Source organism: Lathyrus oleraceus, chromosome 2 (assembly GCF_024323335.1).
Source record: "Lathyrus oleraceus cultivar Zhongwan6 chromosome 2, CAAS_Psat_ZW6_1.0, whole genome shotgun sequence".
NCBI classification, from domain to species: Eukaryota; Viridiplantae; Streptophyta; class Magnoliopsida; order Fabales; family Fabaceae; genus Lathyrus; species Lathyrus oleraceus.
Window position 1 is genome coordinate 77,825,811 of NC_066580.1, and position 13,081 is coordinate 77,838,891.

The 13,081-nt window shown below is 38.8% G+C and overlaps 1 protein-coding gene across 2 annotated transcripts; it reads right to left on the reverse strand.

Annotated features, from left to right (window-relative positions):
• Positions 1–1,692: 1,692 nt before the first annotated feature.
• LOC127118214 (60S ribosomal protein L35a-1) lies at positions 1,693–4,712 on the reverse strand. 2 transcript variants are annotated; one of them, XM_051048371.1, is made up of 5 exons: positions 4,485–4,712; positions 4,217–4,252; positions 3,911–4,139; positions 3,776–3,818; positions 1,693–1,856 (listed from the first exon to the last, which is right to left on the reverse strand). In XM_051048371.1, exons 1-4 carry the CDS (start codon positions 4,514–4,516, stop codon positions 3,777–3,779), a joined length of 339 nt encoding a protein of 112 aa, XP_050904328.1. In that variant the 5' UTR covers positions 4,517–4,712; the 3' UTR covers positions 1,693–1,856; position 3,776. The 2 variants fall into 2 exon arrangements, with proteins under 2 accessions (XP_050904328.1, XP_050904329.1); XM_051048372.1 differs by lacking the exon at positions 1,693–1,856 and adding an exon at positions 1,947–2,298.
• Between the last annotated feature and the right edge of the window lie 8,369 nt (positions 4,713–13,081).

A 13,081-nucleotide genomic window follows, 5' to 3' on the forward strand; every position in this document is an offset into this window, starting at 1 on the left:
TAGGATTCTTTGTGTAAAATCCAAATTTTATTAATATCAATTCGTATTATGTCAAATTTATCTTTGTGTAAACTCCAAACATTAGGTTTCTTTCATAATTCTAAAATAAACACATATCATAATACAAAAATTTATAGGTCAGAAACCCTAATTCAAGGACTTGTTATTGTTATGTTGAAGGGCTTGAATTTGGTCCCTTTTGGCAAAATTCACATACACATATTTTGACAGAAACCCTAATTTTGGGTCAAGTTCGCAAGGACCTACCTCACTCATTTTTAATTATTTTGAGGTGGGACCAAGTGCATTGGAAAATTTAAGGTGTCTACTTCACTTGTTATGTTGGACAAAAATTCATAACTCTAACACAAACACATGCAATAATACAAAACATTATAGGTCAGATAACAGATAAAATGTCAAAGAGTCCAAGTTCAGGTGCCCATACCTTTCTCATAAAAACTACAAATGATGCAAAACTTTAGTCCAAATTCATTATCTTGAAAAGACCTACAACTTTTATGTTGAAGGTTTTGTCATTTGAGGCTTTTATCATTCAAACTAAAGGGCTTTAAGTTAGTCCCTTTTGACAAAATTCACATACACTTGTTTTGACATAAACCCTAATTTTGGGTCAAGTTCGCAAATACCTAACTCACTCATTTTTAATTATTTTGAGGTGGGACCAATTGCATTGAAAAATTTGAGTTGTCTACTTCAAATGTTATGTTGGACAAAAATTCATATTCCTAAAAGAAACACATGCAATAATACAAAACATTATCGGTCAGATAACAGTTAAAAAACTCAGAAGTCCAACTTCAACTGCTCATAACTTTCTCATAAAAAATCCAAATGATGCAAAATTTATATCCAAATTCATTGTCTTGAAAAGATCTACAACTTTCATGTTAGAAGTTTTTTCATTTGAGGCTTTTTTAAGGAAGGCGCCAATTGGATTGGCGCCCCCTCTTAAAAATTACACATAGGCGCCAATTGGATTGGCTAGGGCACCTGCCGTAGCCAATCCAATTGGCGCCTCCTTGCAATTTTTAAGAGGGGGCGTCAATCCAATTGGCGCCTCCCTCTAAAAGTCTAAAAGTGGGGTATATTGGGAAATTTTTTGAAAACTGGGTTATTTTGGGAATTTCTTCGAAAATGTGGGTTATCTCGGTAAATTTGCCAAAAAACTATAATTATTTACTATTTATTTTAAATATTTTTTTATAAACAAATTATTATTATTTTTAATTAAATCAATTATATTAATTAAATATAGAATTAATAATTAAAAATCAATTATATTAATTATTATTAGTATTTAATAAACTATTTAAAATATTAAAAAATAAAAAACACAAAATTCTTCATCACCTCATCGACGAACCTACAAAGCAAAAAAAATTCTTCATCCCCTCGTCACTTCAAGTGACGAGCCCCAACTGGAAAAGAAGGTAGATTGGAAAATAATTTTCAGAGTGGGGCATATTGGAAAAAAATTTACAAAAGAAGGGCATTTGAAGCAAAAACTCGTAATTTGGTGACAACTGAGTAACTGTCGGATTTAAAATCATTTATTTTCTGAGGAAAGCAGTCGGGGCGGGAAGTTCAAGCGGCGTGGAAACAAAGAATTTCTAGTGTCTACTGCTAGCTTACTTTTACATGGAAGTAATAGGACGATAGATATAGATGTGAACAATTCAACAGAGTACCCATTAATGAAATCAGGACTAAAACCAAAATGATGAATAAAAAGATGTTCATTCACCATCTAAAAAAAGAACTATTATGTTCAGAATTACAAAAAGGAACAAAAATTAACTTCGATATGCCTTCTAGTAAAATGTAGGGACAATCTGCAAAAATAACAGATAAACATAAGCATGTTACATCAAGTATACTTTGAATAAGAGGATGATAATTCAAACAGAACTACAAATCAAAAGTGAAAGTATAAAGATGAACCACCAAACAAAATATTGTTACAAAAATATGTCAACAATCTAAATGTAGAGAACCTAAAATATGTAAAACAGAGACTTCAATACAAACCAAAAATGGAAGGTTTGTGAAAGGCAGAAACAAAACATGTCACCTATATCCTATTATGTGCAAAAGAAACAAAATTACATCCATATAAAATAAATATTTAGGAAAGAGGGATGAAAATGTGAGCCGAATACATTGGAGAACATCTCCATGAATAAAAGAGAAGCCTCAAGCAGACAGGTTTTCACTTGCTATCTGCACAACTAAAATCTTGGAAACCATTTTTGTAAATTCGGTAGCCAAGAAGATCTGTGTGCAAAATACAAACTATCGATTTTAATTCTTTGCAACAGAAATAGGAAGAACGTCATACAAACAATATAAGGTGAAGGCTCAAGCAGAACAACAAAACTGTTAACCAACTACATTGGAGCACATCTCCATAGACTTAAAGAGAAGACTCAAGCAGAAAGGTTTTCACTTTGATATACGCACAGATAAAATCCTGGAAACAAATTTTGTTATACAATGCTAACAAGAAGAACCAAGTGCAGATTATTCTTTAGCCAGAATATCAAAAGATAGATTTTCAATGAGAAGGTCATCATGGACAGATTACATAGACTATTTTATTTTAATGAGAAGATCATGAACAAATAGATAAATATGTAAGCCATTTACATTGGAGCACGTCTCCATAGATTTAGAGAGAAGCCTCAAGCAGAAAGGTTTTTCACTTGATATATGCACAGATAAAATCCTGGAAACAACTTCTGTTAAACAGTGTTACCAAGAAGAACTAAGTGCAATTTTCTTTTGCCCAGAAATCAAAAGATCAATTATAAAGTATTTAGTAAGAAATTAAAAGGATAGATTACAAGACAAATTCCAATTAATGAGAAGGGTAAAGAACAACAATAAATCTGTAAGCCAGTTACATTGGAGCACATCCCCATAGATTTAAAGAGATGTCTCAAGCAGAAAGGTTTTTTACTTGATTTACGCACAGATAAAATCCTGGAAACAATTTTTGTTAAACAATGTTAACAAGAAGAACTAAGTGCGGTTTTCTCAGCTAGTATATTAAAAGATTGATTTTCACATATTAAATAAGAAAAAAGTTTCAAAAATTGTCTAGACTAATTCAGTTTAATGAGAAGGGTCATGAACAACATAAAGGAGAATGTTTAAGCAGAAAAGGCTTTTCACTTTCTATCCAGGAAACTCTGAAAATTAACTAAGAGGAAACATTGTTCTTTTTCCAAAAGGAGATTTCAGGCTTTTGGGTATAGAAATGGCATGGATGGATTACATAGCCAACACAATGAAGTTTAAATAGGGATTAGAGTTTTCATCCAAGAGAAGAAAAGAGCAATCAATTTAAACAAGCATTTGAGACAATGAAAAATAAAAACACAATTGATTTAAACAAGCATTTGAGACAATGAAAAATAAAAACTCAATATGATATGATTATAGAAACAACATAAAGCCAGCAAATTGAATCAACAGTTCTGAAACATTGTATGCAACAAAAGACCCAAATAGCCATCAAATAATACCATTAAGAATGAATATTACAGTTCTCAAAGAAGCATAATAATGCAGCAACAAATAATGGACATAAACCAGATAAGCTTCGAGACATTGGATGCAACAAATGAACCAAATAATCATAAAACTACCATTTATGAACCAAGATAACAGTTCCCAGACAAGCATAATAATGCAACAACATATAATGGAAATTAAAAGCCAATAAGCACCAATAAAATAGTAAAATTACCTTATATATTGCTTGGATACATAAACACTCTAACCCTAGCTCCCTGAACAAACAGATAAAAATCAAAACATTCAAAAAAAACATACAAAAAAAAAGCTAGTGAAATGAAAAACAATTCAATGTCCAATAAATTACCATCGATCTTGGTGGCAAATTTGACTTGAACTTTGCACGGACTACACCACTGTTACCATGAGGTCTAGTAACCTTTCCCCAGATGCATCTATAGTGGCTCCCATCCCTCTTAACCTTAGCCTTGTAAATGTATGCCAACCGTTTCCCAGCATACCATGCAACTTCTTCCTTGGTATTTACACCCTCAATCTGAACAAGAGAGGTATTTGGGTACTGATTTGACTTAGACCTAAATCAACAATACCAAAACTTAACACAAAATCTTAAAAAATAACTGTTAAATCGATCTAGGGTTCAAACAAGTACCTTTTGTATCCAAGAACTGTACCCCTGACATAAAGCCTGATTACACAGAAGAACAAAATAAAAATATTAGCACAAACGTTCTCATCAAATCAAGTTCATCATTTCTTATAAACTCTGAATAATGTTAGATTCATTTCATTTCAAACTGTTAATCTCCTAATACATAAACAGTGAACAATGCTAGATTCATTTTATCCGTGAATATTGCAGAGTTGCTCAAACAAACTCGTAAGCATTAGATATGGAAATCGAAGAGTAAGATGCAGACCTAATGCGTTCTCCCTGTCTTCCCTTGACCATTTTGATATGGCGGACGATGCCGAAGCTGCTGCTCTGTTCCGTTCAACTACGCTCGGCTAAGCGGAAGCAGTGTGATGTAATTTCGGTGGCAGGGTTCTTATAGACGTAACCAAATGGAGTGGGTCAGTTAGGGTTTTCCTTTATGGCCCAATTCCAATCCGTTGGGCTTTTGACTTTTGAAATAGTTATATAGAGTTGTTTGTATTCGAAGACATCTTTGAGCAAAAATAAACCAACATACTCTAAGGATTGGGTTTAAGATTTATTAAATGTCATAATAAATGAGACAATAATAGAGAGTTGTTTTTTTGATAAGTTTGAATTGGCCAAGAAAACTGAAAATGGAACCAATATTTTGGGGATGTTAATAGTGTTTCCAATATTTACACCTGAAATTATTTTTGCTTCAGTTATATGGTTTAGTAGCCTAGTAAATGTTACTCTTGTACCATTGCAAAGTCATTCAGATTGATCCAAATTTCTTATCAATATTATAGTTGTGTCAATCTTCAATTTCATGGAATGTGTCATACCCCAAAATTTGCCCATTAATATTTCAAGACATTTTTCAAGGCATTCTGACTCATTTTTATGACACTGATCTTAAAGGAACAAAGGCCCAGCTCACGAATGGCCCAATCCAGAAACTGGCCCAAACTGGCCTGTTCGCTACACGCTCGCCTAGCGAACGTTACGTTCGCTACCAGCTCGCCTAGCGAACGTTCGCTACGCGTTCGCTACCAGCTCGCCTAGCGAGGCTGACAGACAACAAAAAATTTCGGGCTTCGTTCTGAGCTCATTAGGTCATGAAAAAGGGCATTATAAATACCAGCACTTCAGTAATGAAAAAGGAGAACGAAAAAGGAAAAGGAGAACCCTAGCAAGCAAACCCTAGCGCTTACAGTCGGAAAACCCTGAAGGAAAAGCCGGCGGCCGCAAAGCTACCTCCGTCCAACTCAATCCGGCTCGCCAATTCAAGATTACCACTCCATTGCAAACAGGTTTGCACTACTATTATCACTTTATTTTCTTAATTTGCATGTGATACCGCTTTATGTTCGTAACTTGCATGTGATATTATAATTGAATTCATAAACATATTTGAGGTTTTGCATGTGAATTTAAGTGTGCCTGAATATTGTGAATGCTGAACCATGTAATTATGTGTTGGATGCCATAAGCCATGCTGCAGGTTGAAGTCATACTATTCTGAAATTCAAAACCCGCAGCCGCTCGCTAGCACATCGCTAAGCGAGCATGTAGCGAGTATTCGCTAGGCCTTCGCTAGGCGAGGCAGGCGCGAACCTGACAGTAGCCAGCTTTTCTGTTATGACTTTTCATTCATGTTTTATCATGGCCAGGCATTGTTTATTTGATCCTATTACTGTTGTGATTTCTTTTGCGGTGTAATCCTCGATTGCACCCTGATTTGGTATGCTAACCCGTTTGTTGAATTTTGCAAAGGTTCATATGTCCCAGAAAAAAAGACCGCCGTTAGGTCTTCCACTTTATTTGTGGGATACCCTTGTGGAGGCTCACCCTAAATTGCTTAATTAATTTTAATGTGTTAATTTTAATAATTAATTTTAATAATTAATTTTAATGTATTAATTTTAATGTATTATTTTTAATGTGTTGATTTTAATGTGGAGACTCATCATAATCACCTAATTAACTTTAAAATGCGGCCTTTAAATATGTGATCTTGGACCTCTCTTTTGCCTTACGATATTACGGTATTATGGTCATGTCCCGCGAATGTGGGGATACACTTAGCAATGGCCCTTCGATTAAATCATCATAAAATAAATCATAGTCCCTCGGATATTGCCTTCGAATATATGATTTTGTCCCTCGATGACCCTTCGGTGTAGCCTACGGTTAAATGATGATCGTCCCTCCGAATGCTAAGGTATCCCTACAACTGTTGCCCTCAATGACCTATCGATGACCCTACGATGCCCCTTTTACATCCAAAGGGTAAAATTACTTACTTCTCAATAGTAAGGACAGTTTTACCCTCATAAGGATAGGAAAAGCCCATAACGACCTCAGGAAGGTATAACTCTCAATTGCTGGATCATAATCTAAAACATTTTCCACCCCTCACACTTTACACTTTACAAATCCTAGAAAATCACCACTTGGTATACATTCATACTAGAATCATTACCGAGTTATATTTTTCTAAACCATTTTCAAAATCAAATGAGATAAATACTTTGTATACATTCATACGAGAATCATTACAAAGTTAAACTCTCTTTCAAACATTTTTTTAACAATTCACCGACACTTTTCAGACAAAAAAATAAGTGATCCAGCAATTAAGAGCCCATGGATAACCATGGATACAAAGGGTGCTAATACCTTCCCTTTGTATAATGTACCTCCCGAACCCAAAATCTATTGAGGTCTTTCCTGTTCTTTTCCACCTTTCCTTATTGGATAAAAGAAAAGTCGGTGGCGACTCTTGCTATCCGCGACATTGCGATAAAAAGCAAAACACCCCAAGTCAGTTCACCGTATGACAGAACTGGCGACTCTGCTGGGGACTTAAAGAGAGAGGTTACCTTAAAAACAAGATCACTTATTTAAAACTGTCTGATTTACTTTTAAGGGATTGCTTGGGTATTCTTGAGTGAAAGATCCTACACCCGGATCTAGTGTACCTTAGGTAAGTAGCAATAGATCATCGCAACTATCCGGCGTATACTGGAATGGTTAAAATGATGGCTACGGTTAATGTGACACTTTGGTTGTCCTAATGTTCCTCATGTTACTTGAGGAAAAATTTGGCTTCCGCGTGGTGTCATTAAAGCATTAACCAGACCTTTAGAACCCTAATTGACTCATCCTGGCCATTAGAAAGTAGTGAGATAACTGACTTCGGTTCCGACTGGGGTTGGTTGATACTCGATACTACACTCTTTGAGATTGGACTTTAGGGAAGCTTCGGTCAACCGCTTGGTGTTGCACTGAAGTGGACTTAAAGGAAGGTCGATGATCTGAGATCCTTCTAGAACCCGGTTACTATTCTAGGACAGGTTGAACCAACCAAACTTCAGTGGGGAGGGTATTCACCTATGGAACTCATGCAAGCCTTAAAACCTAGGAATAATTGTTGTGTGACATGCTTGTGTTTGCATAACATCATAACATCATAACATCATGACATCATAACATTGTACTAACCATTTCAAGGACTTAGGAATTTAGCTTTGCTCTGTTGAACAGGTTATGGCTCCCAGGAAGACTATCCGGATCAATCTTGTAACGATCTCTCCTCAACTCAAGGATTTGGTGTCAGAACTCCCCGATCATGCTCAGTTCAACAAGAAACATGGTCATCTCCTCAATTTGGTTACCACTGGGTTCAAAGAAGATATGATGAGAGTCCTATTCCAGTTCTTCGATCCTAAGCATCATTGCTTCACTTTCCCAGATTATCAGTTGGTACCCACACTAGAAGAATTCTCCAAGCTGCTTGAGATACCTATCCTTGATCAAATACCTTTCAGTGGTCTGGAAAAGATTCCGAAGTCTGAAGAAGTTGCCGCAGCTTTACATATGACAAAGTCTGACATTGAGACTAATTGGGTAACAAGAAGTAGAGTTAAGGGTTTACTCGCCAAATTTCTGGTAGGTAAGGCCCGAGAATTCCTGAAAGTTATGAAGGTCCATGCTTTTGAAGATGTTCTAGCATTGCTAATCTATGGTTTGGTGCTATTCCCTAATCCGGACCAATTCATAGATGTGAATGCTATTAAGATATTCCTCACTCGTAACCCTGTGCCTACCTTGCTCGGAGATATTTTGCATTCCCTTCACACCCGTACTATGAAAAGGCAAGGGACTCTCATGTGCTGCGTACCTTTGTTGTCTAGGTGGTTTATTTCGCACCTCCCTCAATCATTCTTGAAGAATGATCAGAATCTGAAATGGTCTCAAAGGATAATGGCACTCTCCCATTCAGACATCCGATGGTGTTCTAACTTCAGAGAAAATGTTATCATCATCGACCGATGTGGAGAATTCCCTAATGTACCACTCATGGGGATAAGGGGAGGTATTACTTATAACCCTGCTTTAGCCCTACGTCAGTTTGGTTGTGCTCGAAGAGATGGTCCACATGAGATAATTATCCAAGGCACTGTATTTGACTATGACAATGACTCTCAAGGTCTCCGCCAAAGGTTTGTACGAGCTTGGGGCATGGTGAAAAGAAGCAATTTAGGAAAGAAAAATTCTATTCCTATGGAGCCTTATCTCAGATGGGTGCGCGCCAGAGCTCGCGAACTTGTCATGCCATATCTTGCAGTCGGACCATTGATTGTTGAGTCAGAGGTCGAAGGAGGTACTTCCCAGATCATTCCTTATCCAGATATGCCTACTGATGCTGAGGAATTGAAAAGATCCTGGACCCAGTTGAGAGAGGAGAGAGATACTTTCGAAGCTCAGTTCAATGCAGAAAGAAAGAAAGTACTAGGGCTCACCAGTCAGCTTAATGAGGAACGAAGACTCAATGCATATCTTCGCCCGAAAAGAAGCCGTCCCTGGGAGACCTAGCTTTTATTGTATTTTACCATTTATTGTAATAAACATTGATTAAAAATTATTAATAAAAGTCCTTTCTTTTTTGGTAGTGTATGCGGAGTTAAATTCCAAAAGTCCTTGAAAACATTTCATACATTGCATCGCATAACATAACATTGCATAACAGGTGTTCTAAAGGACCATATTCTCACGGTCTGCCTCTTAAACAGAAAAATGGATCTCGAACAAACTGTCAAAGATCTCCAGACTCAGAATGCTCAATTCAAGGAGATGATGCTAAGCTTATCCAAGGGGCAGGAGGAACTGAAGGCTCTTTTGGTCGAAAAGAAGAAAGACAAGAAAGTTGTGAGTTTCATTAACCCGGGAAGAAGGCGTAAAGGACAGGCTATGGGAATCAAATTTGGAATCCCGAATGGTCCAGAAGAGGGGGCGGAAAATGACTCGGAGGAAGAGAATGCTGATTTCTCCAACCCTGAGGATGACGATGAGAACTATGAAAATGAACAGTACTCTCCAAGAGATGATAAGTACAAATTGCTGGAGGAACGCATGCTAGCCATGGAGGGTCAGAAGGCGCCTGGTCTAGAGTTCGAGAGTTTGGGTCTGGTCTCCGATGTGACCATTCCCCGCAAATTCAAAATCCCCACTTTCACTAAGTACGATGGTGCATCCTGTCCTCAGATGCATCTAAGGGCTTATGTAAGAAAGATTCAGCCGCATACCACTGATAAGAAACTGTGGATCCATTTCTTCCAAGAAAGTCTGTCTGGCACTCAGTTGGAATGGTATTATCAGCTCGAGAGCTCTGACATCCGCACCTGGACTGATTTAGCAACAGCTTTCTATAAGCAGTACCAGTACAATTCTGAATTAGCGCCTACTCGGCTACAGTTGCAGAATATGGCTATGGGATCTAAAGAAAGCTTCAAAGAGTATGCTCAGAAATGGAGAGATTTGGCTGGCAGAGTCAAACCCCCTATGACTGACCGAGAATTAGTAGACTTGTTCATGGGTACCCTGACTGGCCCATTCTACAGCCATCTACTGGGGAGTTCTTCATCAGGTTTCACTGAACTTATACTGACAGGTGAACGGGTGGAAAGCGGCATCCGAAGTGGAAAGTTACAGGCAGCTACTTCTACAAGCAGTAAGAAGTCCTATCATGGGAAGAATGAATCGAATGCTGTGTATGGTCAAAAGAATCATAATAAGAAAAATGGTGACCATGCCATTGGAGCAGTGACGATCGCAGCCCCGCCAGCTCAAAACTTCCAGCAAAGACAAGACAGACCAAGAAGGCAGTTCACCAGGATCAATATGACCTTGGCACAGGCACTGCAGGGAATGCTAAAGGCAAAGTTGATCACCCTTAGAGATCCTCCTACAAATCCCAACACTTCCTCTTATCGTTATAATCCCAATGCCAGGTGTGCATATCACTCCGATAGCCCCGGGCACGATACAAACGATTGCTGGCCATTGAAGAATAAGATTCAGGATATGATCGAAGCTGGAGAGATTGAGTTTGAGCCTCCGGAGACTCCTAATGTCATCACTGCTCCTATGCCTAACCATGACAAGACTGTTAATGCTGTAGATGACGGTTCTCACATTTCCAATGTGGCGGACTTAACATCTCCCCTCCCGATCATAAAGAGGAGTTTATTGCAAGCTGGTTTATTTCCAGGTTGTGCTGAGGATTGCAATCTCTGCATACTCCGGCCCGAGGACTGTTTGAAATTGAAGAACGGTATTCAACGGCTGATGGACGATCGTACAGTTCTCTTCGAAAGGATTCTTAAGGCGGAAAACTCTATTGAAGAAATATCTGTGATTTCTAGGTCCAAAGTTCCAGTGAAGATTACCGCTACCAGGGCGCCTGTGAGGATTACTGCTGAGCCCAGGGTTGCTCCCCTAATCATCACTGCACATGGCCCGATCCCGTATTCCTCAAGCAAAACTATTTCGTGGAATTATGGCGGTGATGTTTACGTCCATGGCGTGAAGCAAGTGGATAACGCTGCTAATACTAGTGGCATTGTTGGGACTAGTAAAATTACTCGAAGCGGAAGGATCTTCTCTCCAGAAATCTCACCTCCTGTCCTTGAAACTCGGGGAAAGGAACCAGTCAACCCTTCCCAATCAGAGACACCGGTTGAAGTTACTCCCGAAGATGTTGCCAAACAGGAAATGGAAGAAGTGCTGAAAATCATCCGCAAGAGTGATTTCGATGTGGTAGAACAGTTGGGGCATACCCCGTCTAAGATCTCGATGTTATCCTTGCTGTTATCTTCTGAATCTCACGCCAATGCATTGATGAAATTCTTGAAGACTGCTCATGTGCCTCAGGAAACATCTGTCGATCAGTTCGAAAATTATGTTGCTCACTTGGCTGTTGACAATGGCCTAGGCTTTTCCGACGCTGATCTGACACCAGCAGGAAAGAATCACAATAAAGCCCTGCATATCTCCATTGAGTGTAGGGGAATCACTTTGTCCCATGTGTTGATCGATAATGGCTCTTCCTTGAATGTGCTGCCGACAGCTGTGCTGGATAAGCTGGATTGTAAAAGCATTGAACTGAAACCTAGTGACATTGTGGTACGTGCTTACGATGGTGCAAAGAGTGTTGTCCATGGCGAAGTAGTCCTCCCTATCAAGATAGGACCTCAAGTCTTCAATACTACCTTCCATGTAATGAACATTCGTCCTGCCTATTCCTGCTTGCTGGGACGTCCTTGGATTCATGGGGCAGGCGCTGTAGCCTCATCTCTCCATCAAAAGTTGAGGTATCCCACAAAGGGCAAAATTGTCACCGTGTGTGGAGAAGAAGAGTACATTGTCAGTAGTGTGCATACCTTCAGATACGTCGAGATGGATGGTGAATTCATTGAGACTCCTTGTCAGTCATTTGAAGTAGTTCCTCCGCCCAGTCCTGTCCTTAAGCCAACTCCCCTTGTGCCCGAGGTTATTCGAGCTCCTCCTGCCATGATTTCTCTGAAAGATGCTCAAGCCGTGGTTGAAGATGGTGGTCGTACTGGCTGGGGTCAATTGATCGAAGTACCATACAAGTCTGACAAATTTGGCCTGGGGTTCAGCCCTGACAAGAGTCAAATTAATGCTGTAGAAGATGCTGACAGTGATTGTGACCTGGATAGCTGGATCTACCCAACAATTGGCGACGGACTCAATAATTGGAAGGCTGAAGACACTATCCCGATCTCCTTTAGTCAGGAGTAATTGTTATTGTCCATTTAGTATTGCAAATCTTTAATTTTTCAATTGAACTTCTTAAAGCATTGTGTCTATGCCCTGGGCACAATAGCTAATTTGTTAAGGGTTTTATCATTTCATAAGCATATTCATATTCAATAAATCAATGGACTTTTTCGCATTCAAATATTGCGCTCTTTATCTTTCCTGTCGTCTTTCAAATAAGTTATGCTTTCTTACACACACTCACGTAACAAATTGCAGATCCGTATCCACTCCGGATCCTATTGATAATAATTCCGCTACTGTTCATTATGACTTTGAAAATCCAATCTACCAAGCCGAAGATGGAAGTGAGGAAGATTGTGAAGTCTCTAGAGAGCTTGCCCGACTATTACTGCAAGAGGAAATGACTATACAGCCGCATGAAGAGTCACTCGAAGTCGTAAATCTAGGTACTGAAGTAGACAGAAGAGAAGTCAAAATAGGAGCAGGATTGGAAAGCAGTGTCAAGGAAAGATTGATCCGGATGTTACATGACTATGTAGAGGTTTTCGCTTGGTCTTATGAAGACATGCCCGGGTTGGATACTGATATAGTGGTGCATCGACTGCCTACGAAGGAAGACTGCCGTCCTGTCAAGCAAAAGGTTCGCCGCATGCGTCCTGAAATGTCCGAGAAAATCAAAGCCGAGGTTATGAAACAGTTCAATGCCGGTTTCCTAGCCGTTACTTCTTATCCTCAATGGGTTGCTAATGTGGTGCCAGTGCCAAAGAAGGATGGTAAGGTACGAAT

What these genes read in the sequence shown, in the direction of transcription:
- LOC127118214 (XM_051048371.1), bottom strand. Translation starts at nt 4,516, where the DNA reads ATGGTCAAGGGAAGACAGGGAGAACGCATTAG. An exon ending in ACAGTTCTTGGATACAAAAG is followed by an intron (nt 4,140 to 4,216) that starts GTACTTGTTTGA and finishes TTGTTGATTTAG; the next exon opens with GTCTAAGTCAAATCAGTACC. An exon ending in ATTTGCCACCAAGATCGATG is followed by an intron (nt 3,819 to 3,910) that starts GTAATTTATTGG and finishes CTGTTTGTTCAG; the next exon opens with GGAGCTAGGGTTAGAGTGTT.